The sequence below is a fragment of the Miniopterus schreibersii genome (assembly GCF_964146895.1).
Source record: "Miniopterus schreibersii genome assembly, chromosome: 2".
Taxonomy (NCBI): Eukaryota; Metazoa; Chordata; class Mammalia; order Chiroptera; family Miniopteridae; genus Miniopterus; species Miniopterus schreibersii.
In genome coordinates, this window is record NC_138102.1 from 20,116,754 (window position 1) to 20,132,579 (window position 15,826).

At 48.1% G+C, this 15,826-nt stretch overlaps 1 protein-coding gene across 1 annotated transcript; it reads right to left on the reverse strand.

The window, feature by feature from the left end:
* Window positions 1-1,211: 1,211 nt before the first annotated feature.
* Window positions 1,212-7,543, reverse strand: STAR (steroidogenic acute regulatory protein). The gene is made up of 7 exons (XM_081129279.1): window positions 7,281-7,543; window positions 6,340-6,453; window positions 5,896-6,023; window positions 4,689-4,847; window positions 4,372-4,556; window positions 3,671-3,764; window positions 1,212-3,154 (listed from the first exon to the last, which is right to left on the reverse strand). Exons 1-7 carry the CDS (start codon window positions 7,342-7,344, stop codon window positions 3,041-3,043), a joined length of 858 nt encoding a protein of 285 aa, XP_080985405.1. The 5' UTR covers window positions 7,345-7,543; the 3' UTR covers window positions 1,212-3,040.
* Window positions 7,544-15,826: the final 8,283 nt, after the last annotated feature.

A 15,826-nucleotide genomic window follows, 5' to 3' on the forward strand; every position in this document is an offset into this window, starting at 1 on the left:
TCTCTCCAGCCAACTCAACCATCCCTTTATCCTGTGAAAATCAGACTCAAGAGGTGAAGAAGAGTAAAAGGTTGAGGGTCTCCCTCCAGGTCTTGTCCTTGAACATGTGGATAGGTACATCCAGCTTGTTTTCCTGCCTTCTCTTCTTTGTATAACTGATGATTAAAGGGCAGTTTTCAGAAGCTAAAAACTAGAATGTAAGAAGGAGCATTTCCTTGGGATCCCCCCCCCTTTTAAAAAACACACAAGTGTCTATTGATTTCAAAGAGAGGAAGGAAGAGAGAAAGGGAGATAGAGACAGAAACATCAATGATGAGAGAGAGTCATTGATCAGCTGCCTCCTGCACGCCCCACACTGGGGATTGAGCCTACAACCCGGGCATGTGCCCTGACCGGAATCGACCCTCGATCACCTGGATCATAGATCGATGCTCACCCATTAACCACTCCAGCTGGGCGGGGTCCCTTTTTTATACATCTACGGCAGTGCAGTCCTCCCAGGATGGCCCCAAAGACTCCTGCATATAAATTTCTACCTACATTAACAGGTAGAGTGATTCACCACGAGGTAGGTAATCTGTTGCCAAGAATCACCATATGTTATGCCTGTTTAAGAAATTCCCAAAACTTCAAGTGACTGTTGGTGTCTTATCACAGTAGCTTTGACTAATTATTTGTCTCTGAACAAGGAGAACCTAACTCTGCATCAGTATGATCTTAGGCTGGAGTCTCAGCCAGGGATCACACCTGCAACTGAGGTATATGTCCTTGACTGGGAATCAAACCTGAGACCCTTTGGTATGTGGGCCGACGCTCTAACCACAGAGCCACACCTGCCAGGGCTTGTTTGTGGATGGTCTTAAAGGACAGACATGATTATAAAGTTTCTGGATCATCAGAGTTTGAAGAACTTTTAAGGAGATGGTGTTATTTAGAGGAAGTTGGAGGTAAATTCTTTTGTAATATTAATTACCACATATATAATTATGTAGAACACAAATTATAAAATATAATTACCAAATATACAGCCCACTCTCTTTTTAAATGATAAAATTAGATTTTTGTACATTTGGCTTTTGTAAATCAGAGATAACAGGAATAATGATTTTGTTTTTACTTTCATATTTAAAATGTGTGTATGTTTTGATAAGGTTCATTTGAAGGTCTCAGAATACCCACTTGTTACAATACTGTATAAAATGGTTTCTGTAAACAGATCAGCACAACTTATTTTATTCCAAAGTAAAGTTGAACAAGTGGGAGAATATCTCCCCAGTCAATTCCAAGACATGGTTGCATAGTTTGAAGAGGCTAGTTATAATCAAGCTCTAAACCATGTTGTGTGTTAAAAGCCCATTTCTTTACTATTGTCCTGTTCTCTTTTGAAACCAGAGTGTATATTTGCTCTACACATTTTTAAACAAGTAACCATTTTCTCTTATTAGGGAAGAGATGATAGTTCTGTTCTAGGAGATACTTCTACAACTATCCTCTCTCACTCTGAAGCTCCTGGACAGATAAGCAATAATTTCATCTATTCCAAAAACAGACTAAGAAACAATCAGCATAAATAATAAAAAATAGCTCTAGTTGTAAAATTTTAGTACCTCAATAAATACCAGAATTTCTGCTACTGCTAATTTGTTTAATAAATAAGATAGAATTCTATTTCCAAATGGTATAAATCACCAATGCTGTTAGCACTAGAATGGAAAAGCTTCACGTGGTATACATTTTAGTAAAATAATGCCATCCCAATTTATATTTTTAAAGCATACATTCTTGGAAAGGGAATTCGATATTACCCCTTCCACCATCTCTCAAAATTGTAAAATATTGGTCTACTAAAGCAGAGAAATTGGCATCCCTGAGCCAAGCTGAGAGCTGATACAATATACTAAAGATTCAATTGCCCTGTTAGGTCTAAACAGTCACTAATGGGAAAATAATATTTGTTTTTAACATTATCGTAGTAATGTTATTCGGCACTGTCCGTCCTTTTTTATTGAATTTTTTGGGGTGACACTGGTTAATAGGACTATATAGGTTTCAGGTGTATAGTTTTATAATAATCATTTGTATATTGTACTGTGTCCACCACCCCAAGTCACACTATTATTTTAATTAAGTAAATAAAAATCCTCAGTCATAATCGTCATCTTTCAATGCCCATTAATCAGCTACCAGTTATAGTGCTCTTAAGATTTAGGCTTGTGCTTATCATGGAAATTAAATTTTTATCACAGGTTCTGATAACAGATTCTAAATAATTGAATGATATAAGTCCTTGGTAATTTTTCCTTTTAATGAGCTAGGGGATTTAAATTTAATTAAGCTTTTTGTCTAGGACTCCTTTAGTATGAAGTTGCAGTTTATTCAAGTAGATTTCTTAAGTAGAATTTTAAAACAGGTGCAGACTGAAGTTTTTGTATTATAATTTTTTATTCCGACTGGTGCTCATGGAAGAAGTAGGGAAACCAGTCTAATTAGTTTTCTATTTTTTCGTCAAGAAAACTTGAACTGGGTCTCCGGCTGGCACCTGCTGTGGGGAGTTGCCTGTGCTTTGCTACAGCGCTCTGCTTACTGGATGGGGGGGCAGAGTTGCTGGAGCCCTTCTTTAAGACCCTATGTCCACACACATTGCCTGCAAGGAGTGGAGCTCTTGAGCCCATAAAGCATGAGGTCCCTATCCTTGTATTTAGCACCCTCTGCACCCTCTCTCAGCTAGTAGCATTTTAAGATGTTTTTAGATAGACATAAGGGCCAGAGAAGTTTTACAGATATTTTGAAACCCTTAACCTTCACAGCTAATCAGTGAATGAAGTTAAGAAGGCTCACCCTCTTTATATGAGACCATCCCTATTTTCTTGGTACTAACATTTTACCCGTCTGAGTCCTAGTATAATGTAAGTACACTGCCACCCCAGCCCGCTGTCCCCAGGTGGAGATCTCAAGCAGACTTGCAGGCTTCTGGGAGGGATTTTCCTTATAAGCGCGCAAGCCAATGCAGCAGGAACAGTGGAAAGCAGCAGGCTGGCCTTCAGCACCCGGCTTCAGGAGCAGGACTGGACTCCAGGCGCTTGCGCAGGTGGTTGGCAAAGTCCACCTGGGTCTGTGATAGGACTTGGTTGATGATAGTCTTTGGCAGCCATCCCTAGAGTAGAAGATAGAAGAATTTGGTATCTTGGGGGTGGTCCACTCTGGAGACCTCTGGACCCTATCACAAACATTATGGTTTGGTCTGGTCATGGTCTTCTAGCTCTGTTTAAAGCAGCAACCTTGTAGTTGACTGGAGTCAAGGGCTGGAGGACTGCATTGCTGCCCTGCTGTTGTGCAACTGTCAGAAGCACAGGATTTGCTCTCAAGACAAACAGACCTGTCTTCCCACTCTGTGAGACCCTGAGCTAGTTAGCACACCTTTCTAGGCCTAAGTTTCCTTCTTTCTAAAAGAACTACAGAGTTGAAATTTAATACCAGAGGTAAGAGGGAGCCATTGCAGGCTTTTGAGAGAGTGGAATATAAAGCCATTACTCTAACCTCTTCCCCCTTCAACAGTCTGATTCTCTGTAAATGGAAGGATTTTTTCCTATTCTGTGGGATAATGTGGGAGTGGTAAGGACCTATATTTCCCTCACTACCTTTCCACTGTGCCGCCTCCCACGCCCCTCACCTTGAGGTCAATGCTGAGCAGCCAAGTGAGTTTGGTCTTGGATGGACTCCCAGCCAGGGGATGGAGCACCATGCAAGTGGGCCCATGTTCAGCTCTGACAATTGAAGAGAAGTCAAGTCAGGAGGACAGTTCCATTCCCATGCTGACGACTTATACTAGCCACACTTCTTGACTGCCTGGTCTCTCCAAATCTCATGAGAGAAGTATCCTTTGCCAGGGGTGATATTTAACAGTTGGCATGGTTACGAGCTTATCAGAACAAATGCTATTTAGAGCTGGAGCTGGAACCTGGAGGCTTCCTGGGAGCATTTTAGTTGCTGGATAACAGAGAGATTGGGGAAAGGGTCCAGGGTGGTGGCTGGGGCCCCTGAGAAACTTAGGTAGCAGCTGCATCCTAAGTAGTGTGGATAATTTAATGACTAGTACAGCCGTACCTGGCCATACCAGCTCAACCTCAGCCCTACCTCTTGCTTTAGAAAACTTTTGAGGTCCTTAAACTTTTGGGGAGGGTCAGGACAAACTGGCTATATAAGTAGGGCTAATCTTATCTTCCTCCCCTGCTATGGAAAATGAGAATCTTCCTTTGTAAAAGGAAGCTGAGAGTAGGGACCAAGGATTGTTTTTTTTGGAGCCAGGGGTTCATCACACGCTTGGCCCCCAGGCCTGGGTTAGGGGGCTTTTGAGCCTGCTGCCAGTATTACCTGATGACACCTTTCTGCTCGGGCATCTCCCCGAACTGTGTGGCCATGCCAGCCAGCACACAGGTGGAGCCTCGGCGCTTGGCACAGCGCACGCTCACAAAGTCACGGGGCCCCACGAGGTTTCCTGCTGATTCTGCAGCCAGCTCATGGGTGATCACTGTGTCTTTTCCAATCTTCTGCAGGACCTACCAGGCCACATGGAACCAGAGTCACTACTTAGCCATTGCTGGGGGAAAGGCACCACCACCCACAGCCTTGGCCACCTTTCAGACTGGGCTCTCCCGGGTTCCTGCCACTCACACTTGGGCTCCCCTCACCTTTATCTCCTTGACATTCGGGTTCCACTCTCCCATTGCCTCCATGCGTTCCACAAGCTCTTCATACAGCCTCTCCATGGGCTGGTCCACCACCACCTCCAGCCGGAATACCTTGCCGACGTCTGGAACCACTTTACTAAGCACTTTGTCCCCATTGGCCTATCGGGGAGCAAGAGAAGCCCCAGGATAAAGTTAGACTAGGAAAGTATTCCTAGTCTAGGGCACTTAAACAATGCCAGGCAAGGCAGGAAGGGGACCATGAAAAGAACTGTGTATCAGGAAACCTGGAACTGTTTATGAGTAAAATAGAGTAGGTGATTTTTCCTACCACAAGCCTTATACAAATGCTGAAGACCAGAGGTGACCTGCCTACTCCTTGGGCCCTTTTTCTTGGTGGTAACTATTGATAGACATGGGCAGGCCCAACTGGAAAGAGCCTGCCTTGACTTCAGAAGCTCAAAGGTCCTGGGAGAGACCAACTCATTACACACAAAGAGCGTTAGATGAGATCTTAAAGATTTTTTTAGTCCAGTACCTCATCCAAAAAAAGATGTAGGGACAGAGATAGGTATTTGCCCAGAGACCCTTAGCTAAGAGCATTGCTGGAGCTACATCCCAGATTCTTGACTCCCATACTGGTGGTCTGTTAACTTGGGGAAGGAGAGGTTTCACCTGAACTTTGGGCAATGGGCAGCATGTAAGCTTTTGGTGAAGATAAAGCCAAAGTCTCAGTAGAGCCACCTGCCTCTAACATATGCCCCGTTACTGGCTCCCAGTAAAGGTGCAGTGCTCGGGAGCAGAGAGCCCAGAAAGCGTGGGCTGTCCGTGTTCTAGTCCAGCCCAGTTGCAGGTGAGCCCAGATCAGCCCTGCAAGCTCAGCCATAAGGCAGGCTGAACACACAGTCACTTCCTTGGCACTGGAACTTCTAGCCCACGGTGGTCTCTGCTGAATAGGTGTAGAGTGTTTTTGGAGGATAGGTAAAGATACAGGAATGATGTTTCTCAAGTATGAGAGTACAGGGTGTCTTTGATGGGGGAAGGGAGTATTTGAGGATATGTTCTTGGGAAAGGAAAATCCTCAAAACCATTTGTTGCCCAGTGACCGCTGCACAAGGCAGGAATTCTGAGAAGAGCAGGACCCCCAGCTGGCCTGGAGGGTGGCAGTGGCATGGTAAGGAACCGTGTGTTCCTCCACACCCTCCCTCACCTGTTGGTTCTCCTTCTTCCAGCCCTCCTGGCTGCTGAGGATGCCCAGGGCCTTCTGCATGGCCTCCTCTCCCTGGTGGATATAGGCCAGCTCCCGGTCATTATAGAGAGTGTCTTCCAGCCGAGAACCTGGATACGCAGCCAAGGAGAGACCAAGTTTCCTACAGGTCCCCTGTCCTCCCACCAGCTCTCCTCCCTTTGATCTCTGGACCTGCTCTTTCCTCTGAAGAGGCAAGACCAAAGCCATAGGATTCAGCCTGCAGGTCAAGTTAGATGCGGCAGCTGCTGGTGACAGGGAGAGGATCTGGCCATGAGGAACTCCATTCCCATCCTCTCAAAGTGATTAAGAATGGCCACAGGGCTGGCTGGGAACAGAGCCACATGCAGTGTTTGCACCCTGGAAGCCTCCTGCCACTGGTTGAAGCCCAGAAGCCTCAATACTTACCAAGCAGAGAGCTCCGCCGCCGGACCTGGTTAATCCATGCACTTGGGGTTGGGCCCCCCAGGGCCCTCCGGTTCAGCTCCTGGCCAATGGCCAGCATGGCTTGGTGCCTCAGCCCTGCAGGAAGGAAAGGAAACTGTTACTTAGGTGTGGGAAAGCCCCTTCCACCCCTTCATCTTGTCACAGATGAGGAAACTGCCTTGGAGAGGGAAGTGACTTGCTCAGGAACATACAGATTCCTAGCAGGGACCTGAACTAGAGCCGGGTCAACTCCCAGTCCAGGGCTTGCTACACTGCACCAGGCTTCCTCTAGGGCCCAGAAATCTGCCTTCCATCTGGGCTGGCTGTCCCGGTCCTGCGTGGAGGCAAGGGCCACACCAGGGTTTCCTCTTGAAAAAGGGAAGCTTCATTCAAACCAGAAAAATCCTGCAACAGCAGGAGAATTGAAGATGCCAGTCCCCTAAGGTGTATGTAACTGCCAGCAGCTAGGGTCTTTGCTCTGCTGCTGTCTTACTCCCCTTTCTCTCCTCCCCACCCACCTCTTCCCTGCCCATGTCTCAGGCTTGCCAGGACTGCTTGTTGGAGTCAAGGCTTAGCCCTACCTCTACCACTGTGGCTAGGACCTTTCTGGTACCCTTGGGACCAATCCTAGAGGAAGGCTAAGTCAGGAAAAGTGGAAGGAAGATTGGAGCCCTGGAGGGGAGACCAGAAATTACAGAACCTGGAAGGGACAAAGGCATCTTGATCTCTAGCCTAGTTCTTCGCGTGGGAAAATTGAGGTCCAGAAGGGACAAGACTTGTGCAGACTCACCCGATAAGAGGCACAGCTCGGACCAGAGCCTGAGTGGCCTGCTCTCCTGCCCCCTGTCCTGTACTTTCCCCACTAAGCCACATGCCTGAGGCCCAGTCACCACCACGAACACCCTCTCCCAGAGGGAGCTCACCCTTCATGTTGCGCACGTGTCTGTAGGAGCTCCCGGCACACAGTTTAAACGTCGCTTGGAGCATGGTTTCCTGGTGGCGGGAAGCGGTACTGTTGCGGCTGCTGCTGCCTCTGTGCTCAAAGGTGACTCCTTCCGTCCTCCCTAAGCACGTCAAGGCCTGCCTCTGGGTCCTGCAGCTGTGGCTGCGACCCTGTGCTCTGCATCTTAAATGCACCCAGCTGAAGGCTGAGCTTCATCACCGGGAGATAAAAGAGCCATCAATCACTGTACAGAGGAAGGGGTCAAGGATAGAGGGATTACATCACACTGCTGCTGCCGTCCGCGGGGGTGCAGGGAGGGGAGGGGTAGAGCAGCGCACAGAAAGGAGGAAGGAGGCTGGCGCCAGGCTCAGCCGACGGAGGGGGGGAGAGAGAGCGGCTGAGGTGAAGGCGGTTTAGAAGAAAGCAGACACCGTCTGACGGGCGCTATTTGAAACAGATTTCTAGCCCTCATCGCCAGAAACTCCAGACTCAGTAGGTCCAGAGTTGAGGCCCTGAACCCTGTACTAAAAATAGAATGTCCAGGTGATCGCCATGCAGGTGTTCTGTGAACTGCACCCTGGGCTTTGGGAGACGCCGCCTAGGACAGTGCCAGGGTGTCTGCTAAGAACTTAGGGGGTTGGAGCAGGTAGAGGCCATCCAGCCCCTGGGTGAGGAGCCCAAAGTCCAGAGAGTGGAAAGGACCTGCTCAAGGTCACACACGTAGTCAGTGGCAGGGCTAAGACAGCAACACAAATCCTCAGTCCATCTTTACACAGTTCTCGGAAGCCCCCAGACACTGTGTGTGTTCAACTGTTCAATTATTTACTCAGCCATGTAACAGCTTCACCAAAGCCCTGTTCAGAGATAGTTCCTCCTCCTTAGGGGTTTGTGCTGGTGCCAGGAGAATACCTCAGGGCTGAGTCCTGTATGCTCGCAAAGCAGAGGGTAGAACTGGCCACAGACACAAGAAGAGGAACCTGGGCCTGGCCACGCTCTGCACCCTTCCCCTTCCTCTCCCCAAGTACCCAGGTTGGGCAGGCTGCACCCTAGGGCTTGGCATGAGCAGAAAGGCTGAAAAGACAGTGTCGTGGGGTGCTCACCCGAGTCTGCACTCTGGGGGCCTGTGCTCTAATCAGAGACACTGGAGGCAGCAGAATCTTCTCTGCTGTTCCCCATTTCATCACCCCCCCATCCCACCCTGCCCCGTCAGTGGAGGAGATCCCCACCCAGCCTGCATGCTGTCCTCTGATGAAATCTTTCCCCTTTAAGATCGACCTTGAGGTTGATTTTAAACCAGATTCATCCGGCAGCAATATTGGGAGGTCGAGAGAATCACACTGACTCGCTCTTCACCCAGGGTCTGCCTCCTGTGTGTTTTGTGCCCTGTCACCACTGGGCACAGAGGGAAGGTCTAAAAAGCGGGGAGCAGTAGCAGCCTCCGCCCCCCACTGTCTCTCTTACTCCAGAAAGGATGAAAGGGACGGGACCTGCTCAGAGCCAGGCCTGGTGCCCGGAGCCCATACAGACCAGGGTGAGTCCCACACCGCCCATTTCAATCCCTGGTAAAGCAGTGGAAAGGGGCCAGCAACTCAAGAGGCCCTCATCCTGGGCTCGTCTCTCACCAGCAGTGGCCCGAGGCCCTTGGCCCATTCCTCAGGCCCACCGTGGCCAGCCTCTGTACAGCCTTCCTTCTGGAACGACTCGTTCCTTACTGTCAGCACCCCTAGAGCGGCGCATCTCCGCCCTGATTTGTGGAATGGTTTGTGTGTGCTCCCTTGTCCCTCCCGTGGGACCGTTTGTCCCCGAGCAGGTGCAGGCCCCTCAGCCCCCTGCACTCAGCTTCGGGAGGGCCCTGAGCAGGCTGTTGCTGCCTCTCTATTGGGTGATCAATTGGGGAAGCAGCCGGGGGCGCGAGCATGGCCTTTGAATTAGGAAACCTGCCCGTGGGCTTCGTTTCCAGCCCTCAGAGAGAGAGGACGAAGGGAAGACAAGACCAAAGGAAGAGGCCTGGGCCCGCGCTGTTCATGTGGGGAAGGGGGGTGATGGGGGCTTTGCCTGCCTTAGACTTGGAAAGGGGAGGTGTGGGTGGTGCTGGGACGCCGCTCCTCCCTCCTCAGTACACGTGTGCCCTCCTGCACGTGCGTGTTCCAGCGGAGGGGGTGCGGAGGGGGTTTTTGTGGGACAGGCCCTGCAGATAGTGTTCAAGGCCCCGCTGTTGCCATCCTGCGGAGAATTATGGCCACTGTGAGAGGGGAGGAGGTGGAGCGGGGAGACTGGAGGACTGAGGCATAGGGCTGTTGCTGATGTCAGAGGCAGCCACTGACTCAACGGAGGAGGGTGCGGGTGACCTCCGCCAGGGCCAAGGCTTTCTTCTCCCTCATCCTTTCCAGGCCAAATGACTAGTTAACTCTCACTGTCCCTCTGAGTAAGGAGGGGAGAGAGGTCTGGGAATTTCCTCTGGTTCTGGATGTCACCTGTATCTGGCTTTGTTTTTTTTTGATGAGGGCAGAGCCCCCCGGGGAGATCAGATGGAAGAGGTCGGGAAGGAAGATACCAGAGATCTGGCTCAGGCTGTGCAGTGGGGAGAGGAAGGCCCTGTGGTCAGGGGAGGGATGTAGGAGGAGCAGAAAAGAAGACTCCACTCCATTCATTCATTCATTCATTCATTCATTCATTCACAATCCTTTATTGAGTGTCTGCTGTGTGGCTCTACAGTTATGAGGAAAATGAACTATGTGACCCAAGATGGAAAGTTGTAGAGCAGATGAGGGGTCTTGGAAGTACAAGGGGATGGAACACCTAATTACACAGAGAGAGGGAGGAGTGTTATGTAAGGCTTCTGGGAGGAAGTGACATAGAGCTGAGTGTGGGAAGTGCAATAAGGAGTTAGCCAGCTTTGAGATAGAGGATGGGGTGTGGGTGTTCCAGGTAGAACGAAAGGCCAACAGCACGGAGAGGGGATCTGAGGGTTGAGAGCTGGGTGTCCTGGGGAACTTTGGTGGTTCAGCCATGGAATGTTCGTGGGTTGTTGTGGAAGATTCCTCTGCAGGTTCCTAGGAGGCAGAGGCTGAGGTGAAGAGAGGCACCTTTAGCTTGTCTGGGCCCCAGCTCAGAGCAGGCAAGCGCTGGGCAACAGCACCTATCTTTGGGTTTATTGAATGGTAGTGGGGATGCTGTGAATTGGAGTGGAGAAAGCACAGGTTTAGTGTTCAGAGACCTCCAGTTCTTACTTTTTAAATTTCAACTTTCTTATCTGTAGAATAGGGATATGTTTCCTTTTTTTTTTTTTTTAATCATCACCCAAAGATATTTTTTCCATTGCTTTTCAGAGAGCGGAAGGGGGAGAGAGAGAGAGAGAGACATCAGTGTGAGAGACACATCAACTGGTCAACTGGTTGCCTCCTGCATGAGCCTCAACAAGGGCCTGGGATGAAGTCTGCAACCGAGGTACTTGCCCTTGGCTGGAATCGAACCCAGGACCCTTCAGTCTACAGGCTGACGCTCTAACCACTGAACCAAACTGGCTAGGGCTTCTTTTTCCTTTTGTAATCCTTTGAGGGTGGTTTTACCACTTAAATGAGGTAAAAATACATCAAGAGCCCATAAGATGAAGTGCAGACTTCTCAGCCCAATCTCTGGGTCCTCTGAATTCTCACCCTGGCTTTCTTCTCCAGTCATGCTCAGCATTGCGCTGAGGTGCCCGCCTGTGGTCTGCCCCATTTGTACCCTCTCCACCTTCAAGGCAGCTCACAGTACTGTCTGTCCTCAAGGGCTTCCCTTTCTGTCCCACATCACCCTACTTTTTCATTAGAATCCAATACTTTTCCCTTTGGGTCTCCTTAATAAATGTTTGTCCATCCCCCCCCCCTTTTTAAAAGATTTAATTTTTTAGAGTAGTTCTAGGTTAGCAAAGTTAAGTGGAAGGTACAGAGATTCCCCATACACCCTCTGTCTTCCCTGCCCCCACATAGTTCCCCATTTTTTACATATCTGTAAACTCCATAAGGAGTTTTTGCATTTTCCCAAGTTTTTGAATAACTAGCACTTAGCACAGTGCTAGATAACTAATAGACACTGAATAAATGCTTAATGATTGGAAAGCATAGAACTTGGCACTTTGTAGATTCTCAGTAAACGTTGACATTGTCCATCTCTTAAGGATGGCCAGCCTGAAGGTGAGGGCAAACCTTGGACTACTTATAGGGTATATGCTTATTTAATATAGAGAGAATGGAGTGTTTTCCTCCGAAGGGGCCATTATGAGAAGGCAGCAGGAAGTTAAGGAAAGTTTGACTCTTTGGATTAGAAGTAATTATTGATTACCTTCCTTTAGAGTACATTTTATGTAACCCAGCATTTAATTCCTTAATCTGAGTAGGTTGCCATCATTTCACAGGTATAATTCTTATTTGTACAGGGGCAACTGTGAGTATAGGCTCACTGACGGTATGGAATCTCTCCCGCGAGTCTGGCACTGTGCTGGGGATTCAGTGGGTGCTAATAATTGCTAATGAGAACTCCTTCTGTGCCAGGCGTTGTTCTAAACCCTTTACACACATTAACTCACCTAATACGACCACCACCTAGGGAGTTGGTACAATTATTACCCCTGTTTTATAGACGAGGAACTGAGGCACTGAGAGGTCAACAGCTTGACCAGTTCAGAAAGCTATTTACATAAAGAAGCCAGGATGCAAAATCAGGCAGTCTAGTCTGTGTTCTTGGTTACATAGCTTAACTTTAAAAAAAATATATCTTTCTTGATTTCAGAGAGAGGAAGGAGAGGGAGAGAGAGTTGAAACATCAATGATGAGAGAGTCCTCAATGATCAGCCGCCTCCCGCGCGCCCCCCAGCTGGGGATGGGCCCCGCAGGTGAGCCAGGTTTCTTTGCCCAGGGAGTTTGACAGAGAACATAAAGCTTCCTCTCTTTATAATAGCCTAAACCAGAAGAGCAAACTGAAGGCAGGTGGGACGAATTTAACCTTCCAGGTATTTTATTTGACTTGCATACTATTTTAAGAAAAAACTGAATTAGTTGCCAGTATAAACTCTAGGGACAGAAAACAAATCAGTGGTTGCCGGGGGCTGGGGAAGGAGAGAGAAGTTAAATACGAAGGGGTATATAACTAGATGCAGTTGTTAAAACTCAGAGTCGTATACTAAAAAGAGTGCATTTTACAGGATGTAAATTATACATCCATAAAATTGGGTCTCAGAGACGGGGTTCCCAGTCAACCTGGGTTCCTGACCTTGAGATACGCCCAGCATTGAGCCCTCTCTCTTCAAGTCCTAGCTCCTGGTTAGCTGGTGCCCTACAATTCTCTGTACTTCCAGAGCAGCAGGTGGAGGCCATTTTTTGCCCCCTGGTCTGGCCAAGTGGCAGCAACAGCCACTTAGTGGCTGGAGTTAGGGGGGACATATTTTTAAAAAGAATGGGTAAAATATAGGAAAAAAGGACCCGATTTTATTCTCTGCTTCCAAGTCTCCTGGCAGAACCCAAGGAGTAGACAGGTAGGGGAGTCCTAACCAGGCAGACAGACCCTGAATTTGAGACGGGTGAGTAGCAGATACGCTCCATTTCCTAGGGTTGGTTTTCTCCTTTCAGGCTAGAAGATCTTGGGAAGGGGACAGGAACATTTACTTTGGATCTTGGCTCCCTTATCTGGATACAAACCCTGTAAAAGCAAGCACCCATGAAGCAGCCCTTTGCTCTCCTTCTCCGGGGACCCCTTGGAGGGGTGATGTCAAGATGGGGGGGGGGCACTGCAGCGGAGTTCTGCCTGGAGGGCAGTTGGGAGGAAAACAGGCATTACTTCCAACAGCCCTGACAAGTCCTCCCTCACCCCTGACCCCACGTTCCCCGGGACTTTCTTCTAGACATTTTGACACCAAGTATCTCCAAACTCTTCACGCCTGGGAGAGCTGTGGTCCACAGTGAAGGCTGCCCTACAGAACAGCTCCATGTTCAGCAGAAGGATCCCTACTAAGTACTCAATTCACGGTCGTCCCTACAAAGTACCCCACTTCGGTTGCTCAGGGGGTTCAGCTGTCCTCATCTTTTGGTGCCTTACGTGTCTGAAGTATCTGAAGGCTGAATTCACTGCATGCTCCCAGTCATCTATCCATCTGTCCATCCATCCTTTGAGACCTAATACATGCCAGACATCATTCTAGATGTGGGAATATAGGAGTGAACACGACAGACAAAAATCCTGTCCTCAAGGGTTTACATTTTAGTGGCCAAGTGGAGCAGATGGTAAACAAGTAAAACTGATGTCAGACTGATACTTGCTATGGTGAAAAATGAAGTTGGAAAGGAAATAGGAGGGGAGAAAGGAGTGCTATTTAAGAGAGGGAAGGTGAAAGCCGAGCAGAGACCTGAAGATTGTGAGGGAAGGACCCTGCAGCAAGTGTGTTCCAAGGCAGGGAGAACTGCAAATCCTAGCCCCAGCCAGGGCACAGGTGATTTTCAGGGGGTGACATGAAAGATGGGGAATGGACATACAGTTTTCTTTCCTAGTTGCAGTAGCATATAACAACTTACTACAAGCTAAGGCAGTTTTTCAAATGTTTCTGATAACTACCCACAGTAAAAAAATTTTAAACACTTATGTCTACATTTTATTATGTAATGCACTCTATTTTCTACTCTATTCCAATTTTTTATATTTATTTATTTAAATCCTCACCTGAGGGTATGTTTGTATTGATTTTAGAGAGGTAGAGAGGAGGGGCTGGAGAAAACATCAATGTGAGAAACATCGATCAGTTGCCTCCCATATGTGCCTTGACTGGGGATCAAACCCACTACACCTGGGTATATGCACTGACTGGGAATCAAACCCACAACCTTTTGGTGTATGGGACGATGCTCCAACCAAGCCTGGCCAGGGCCTATTCCAATTTTTAAAAATGCTGATTATAGCCCAGCCAGGCTGGCTCAGCGGTTGAGCTTCGACCTAGGATCCAGGCGATCGGGGTTCAATTCATGGTCAGGGCACATGCCCGGGTTGCAGGCTAGGCAGCCGATCAATGACTCTCTCATCATTGATGTTTCTGTCTCTCTCTCCCTCTCCTTTCCTCTTTCTGAAATCAATAAAGATATATTTAAAAAAAAAATGCTGATTATAATCCACTAAATTTGTATCAAGACCTAGTAGATTACAACCCAGGTTTAAACTAAGGTGATCATGTTCAGTCTCATTGGCAAAAACTTGACCTCCCTTGGATTTAACATAGTCCTAACAGGTTGTCATCTTTAGGAGTCCTTGCATTGGTACAGCACACGTGCAAATGAGCTGTTATCACCAGTGACATTTCTGCTCAGCTCATGTTAACTCCTAGGTGACGGCTCGGACTAGACTCTCTCCTGCTGCTCTTTCCTTGATTATGAGCAGGGTTGGTTAGCTTCAGTCTGGAAGGTTGGTTCCGCATTAGTGCATCAACCTGCAACATGTATAAGCAAAATGCTTTCTTTGTACCTCACTAGGAATGCTGGCTCCTAATAAGAAAGGAAGTTGGATGGAGCTTATCTCATAGTATGACTTAAAAAATATATATATCTTTATTGATTTCAGAGAGAGAAAAGGAGGGGGAGAGAGAGATAGGAACATCAATGATGAGAGTCATTGATCGGCTGCAGCCTGCAACCTGGGCATGTGCCCTGACAGGGAATCGAACCCCGATTGCCTGGATCCTAGGTCAACGCTCAACCGCTAAGCCACGCCCGGCCAGGCTCATAGTATGACTTTTGAAAGGTGAAAAATGCCCCACAGATTTTATATATATATACACACACACATATACACACACACACACAAATATATACACACATACACACACACACGCGTATGTGTAACTTTTTTGGGGGGGAGCCAAAGGGTGGGGAACTGTTCATTAATTGCCTCTCCTCTAATACTTTCTTGCCAGCTACAATTCCTGGGACCCCTTTCTTGAGCTGTGCAGTGCCACCATGAACATCATGATGGACCTGAGACTAGAGGCTGGGAACTCCCACTGTAGTTGCCTGGTGCATCCGCTCTGCCTGCTGGCATGTGTTCTCTGCTGTCTGCACTGCCCTGCCTGGGACTGCCAGCCAACATTCGTGAGCAAGAGACCATTTCCCAGTCTTCCTCACCTCTGTGTAATATCTGTGGGGTTCATACGGCTTCCCAGAGGAACCCTCCACAATAGGCAGTATAAGGGTATCTAGCTGTCGTTAAGCATCCAGGGCCTGTTGGGAGTTTATCAGACGTGGGGAGGAGAGCAGATAGTGCAGTTTAAACTTAGCTAGAGGCGCGCAACATAAGATCAAAGGCCAAGGAAAGACAGAGAGACCAGCTGGAAGAGTGCGAGATATGTTGCTGCACTCAACTATATCACAATAAGGATGGCTAGGAAAGGGGCTTTGGTAGATCTTCCTTGTCTCCTTTTAAAGCCTCATGGGAACCCCTATTGGAAGAAACTATTAAAGATAAAACAGGCCCTGGCTGGTGTGGCTCAGTTGGTTGGAGTGTCCTCCGGTA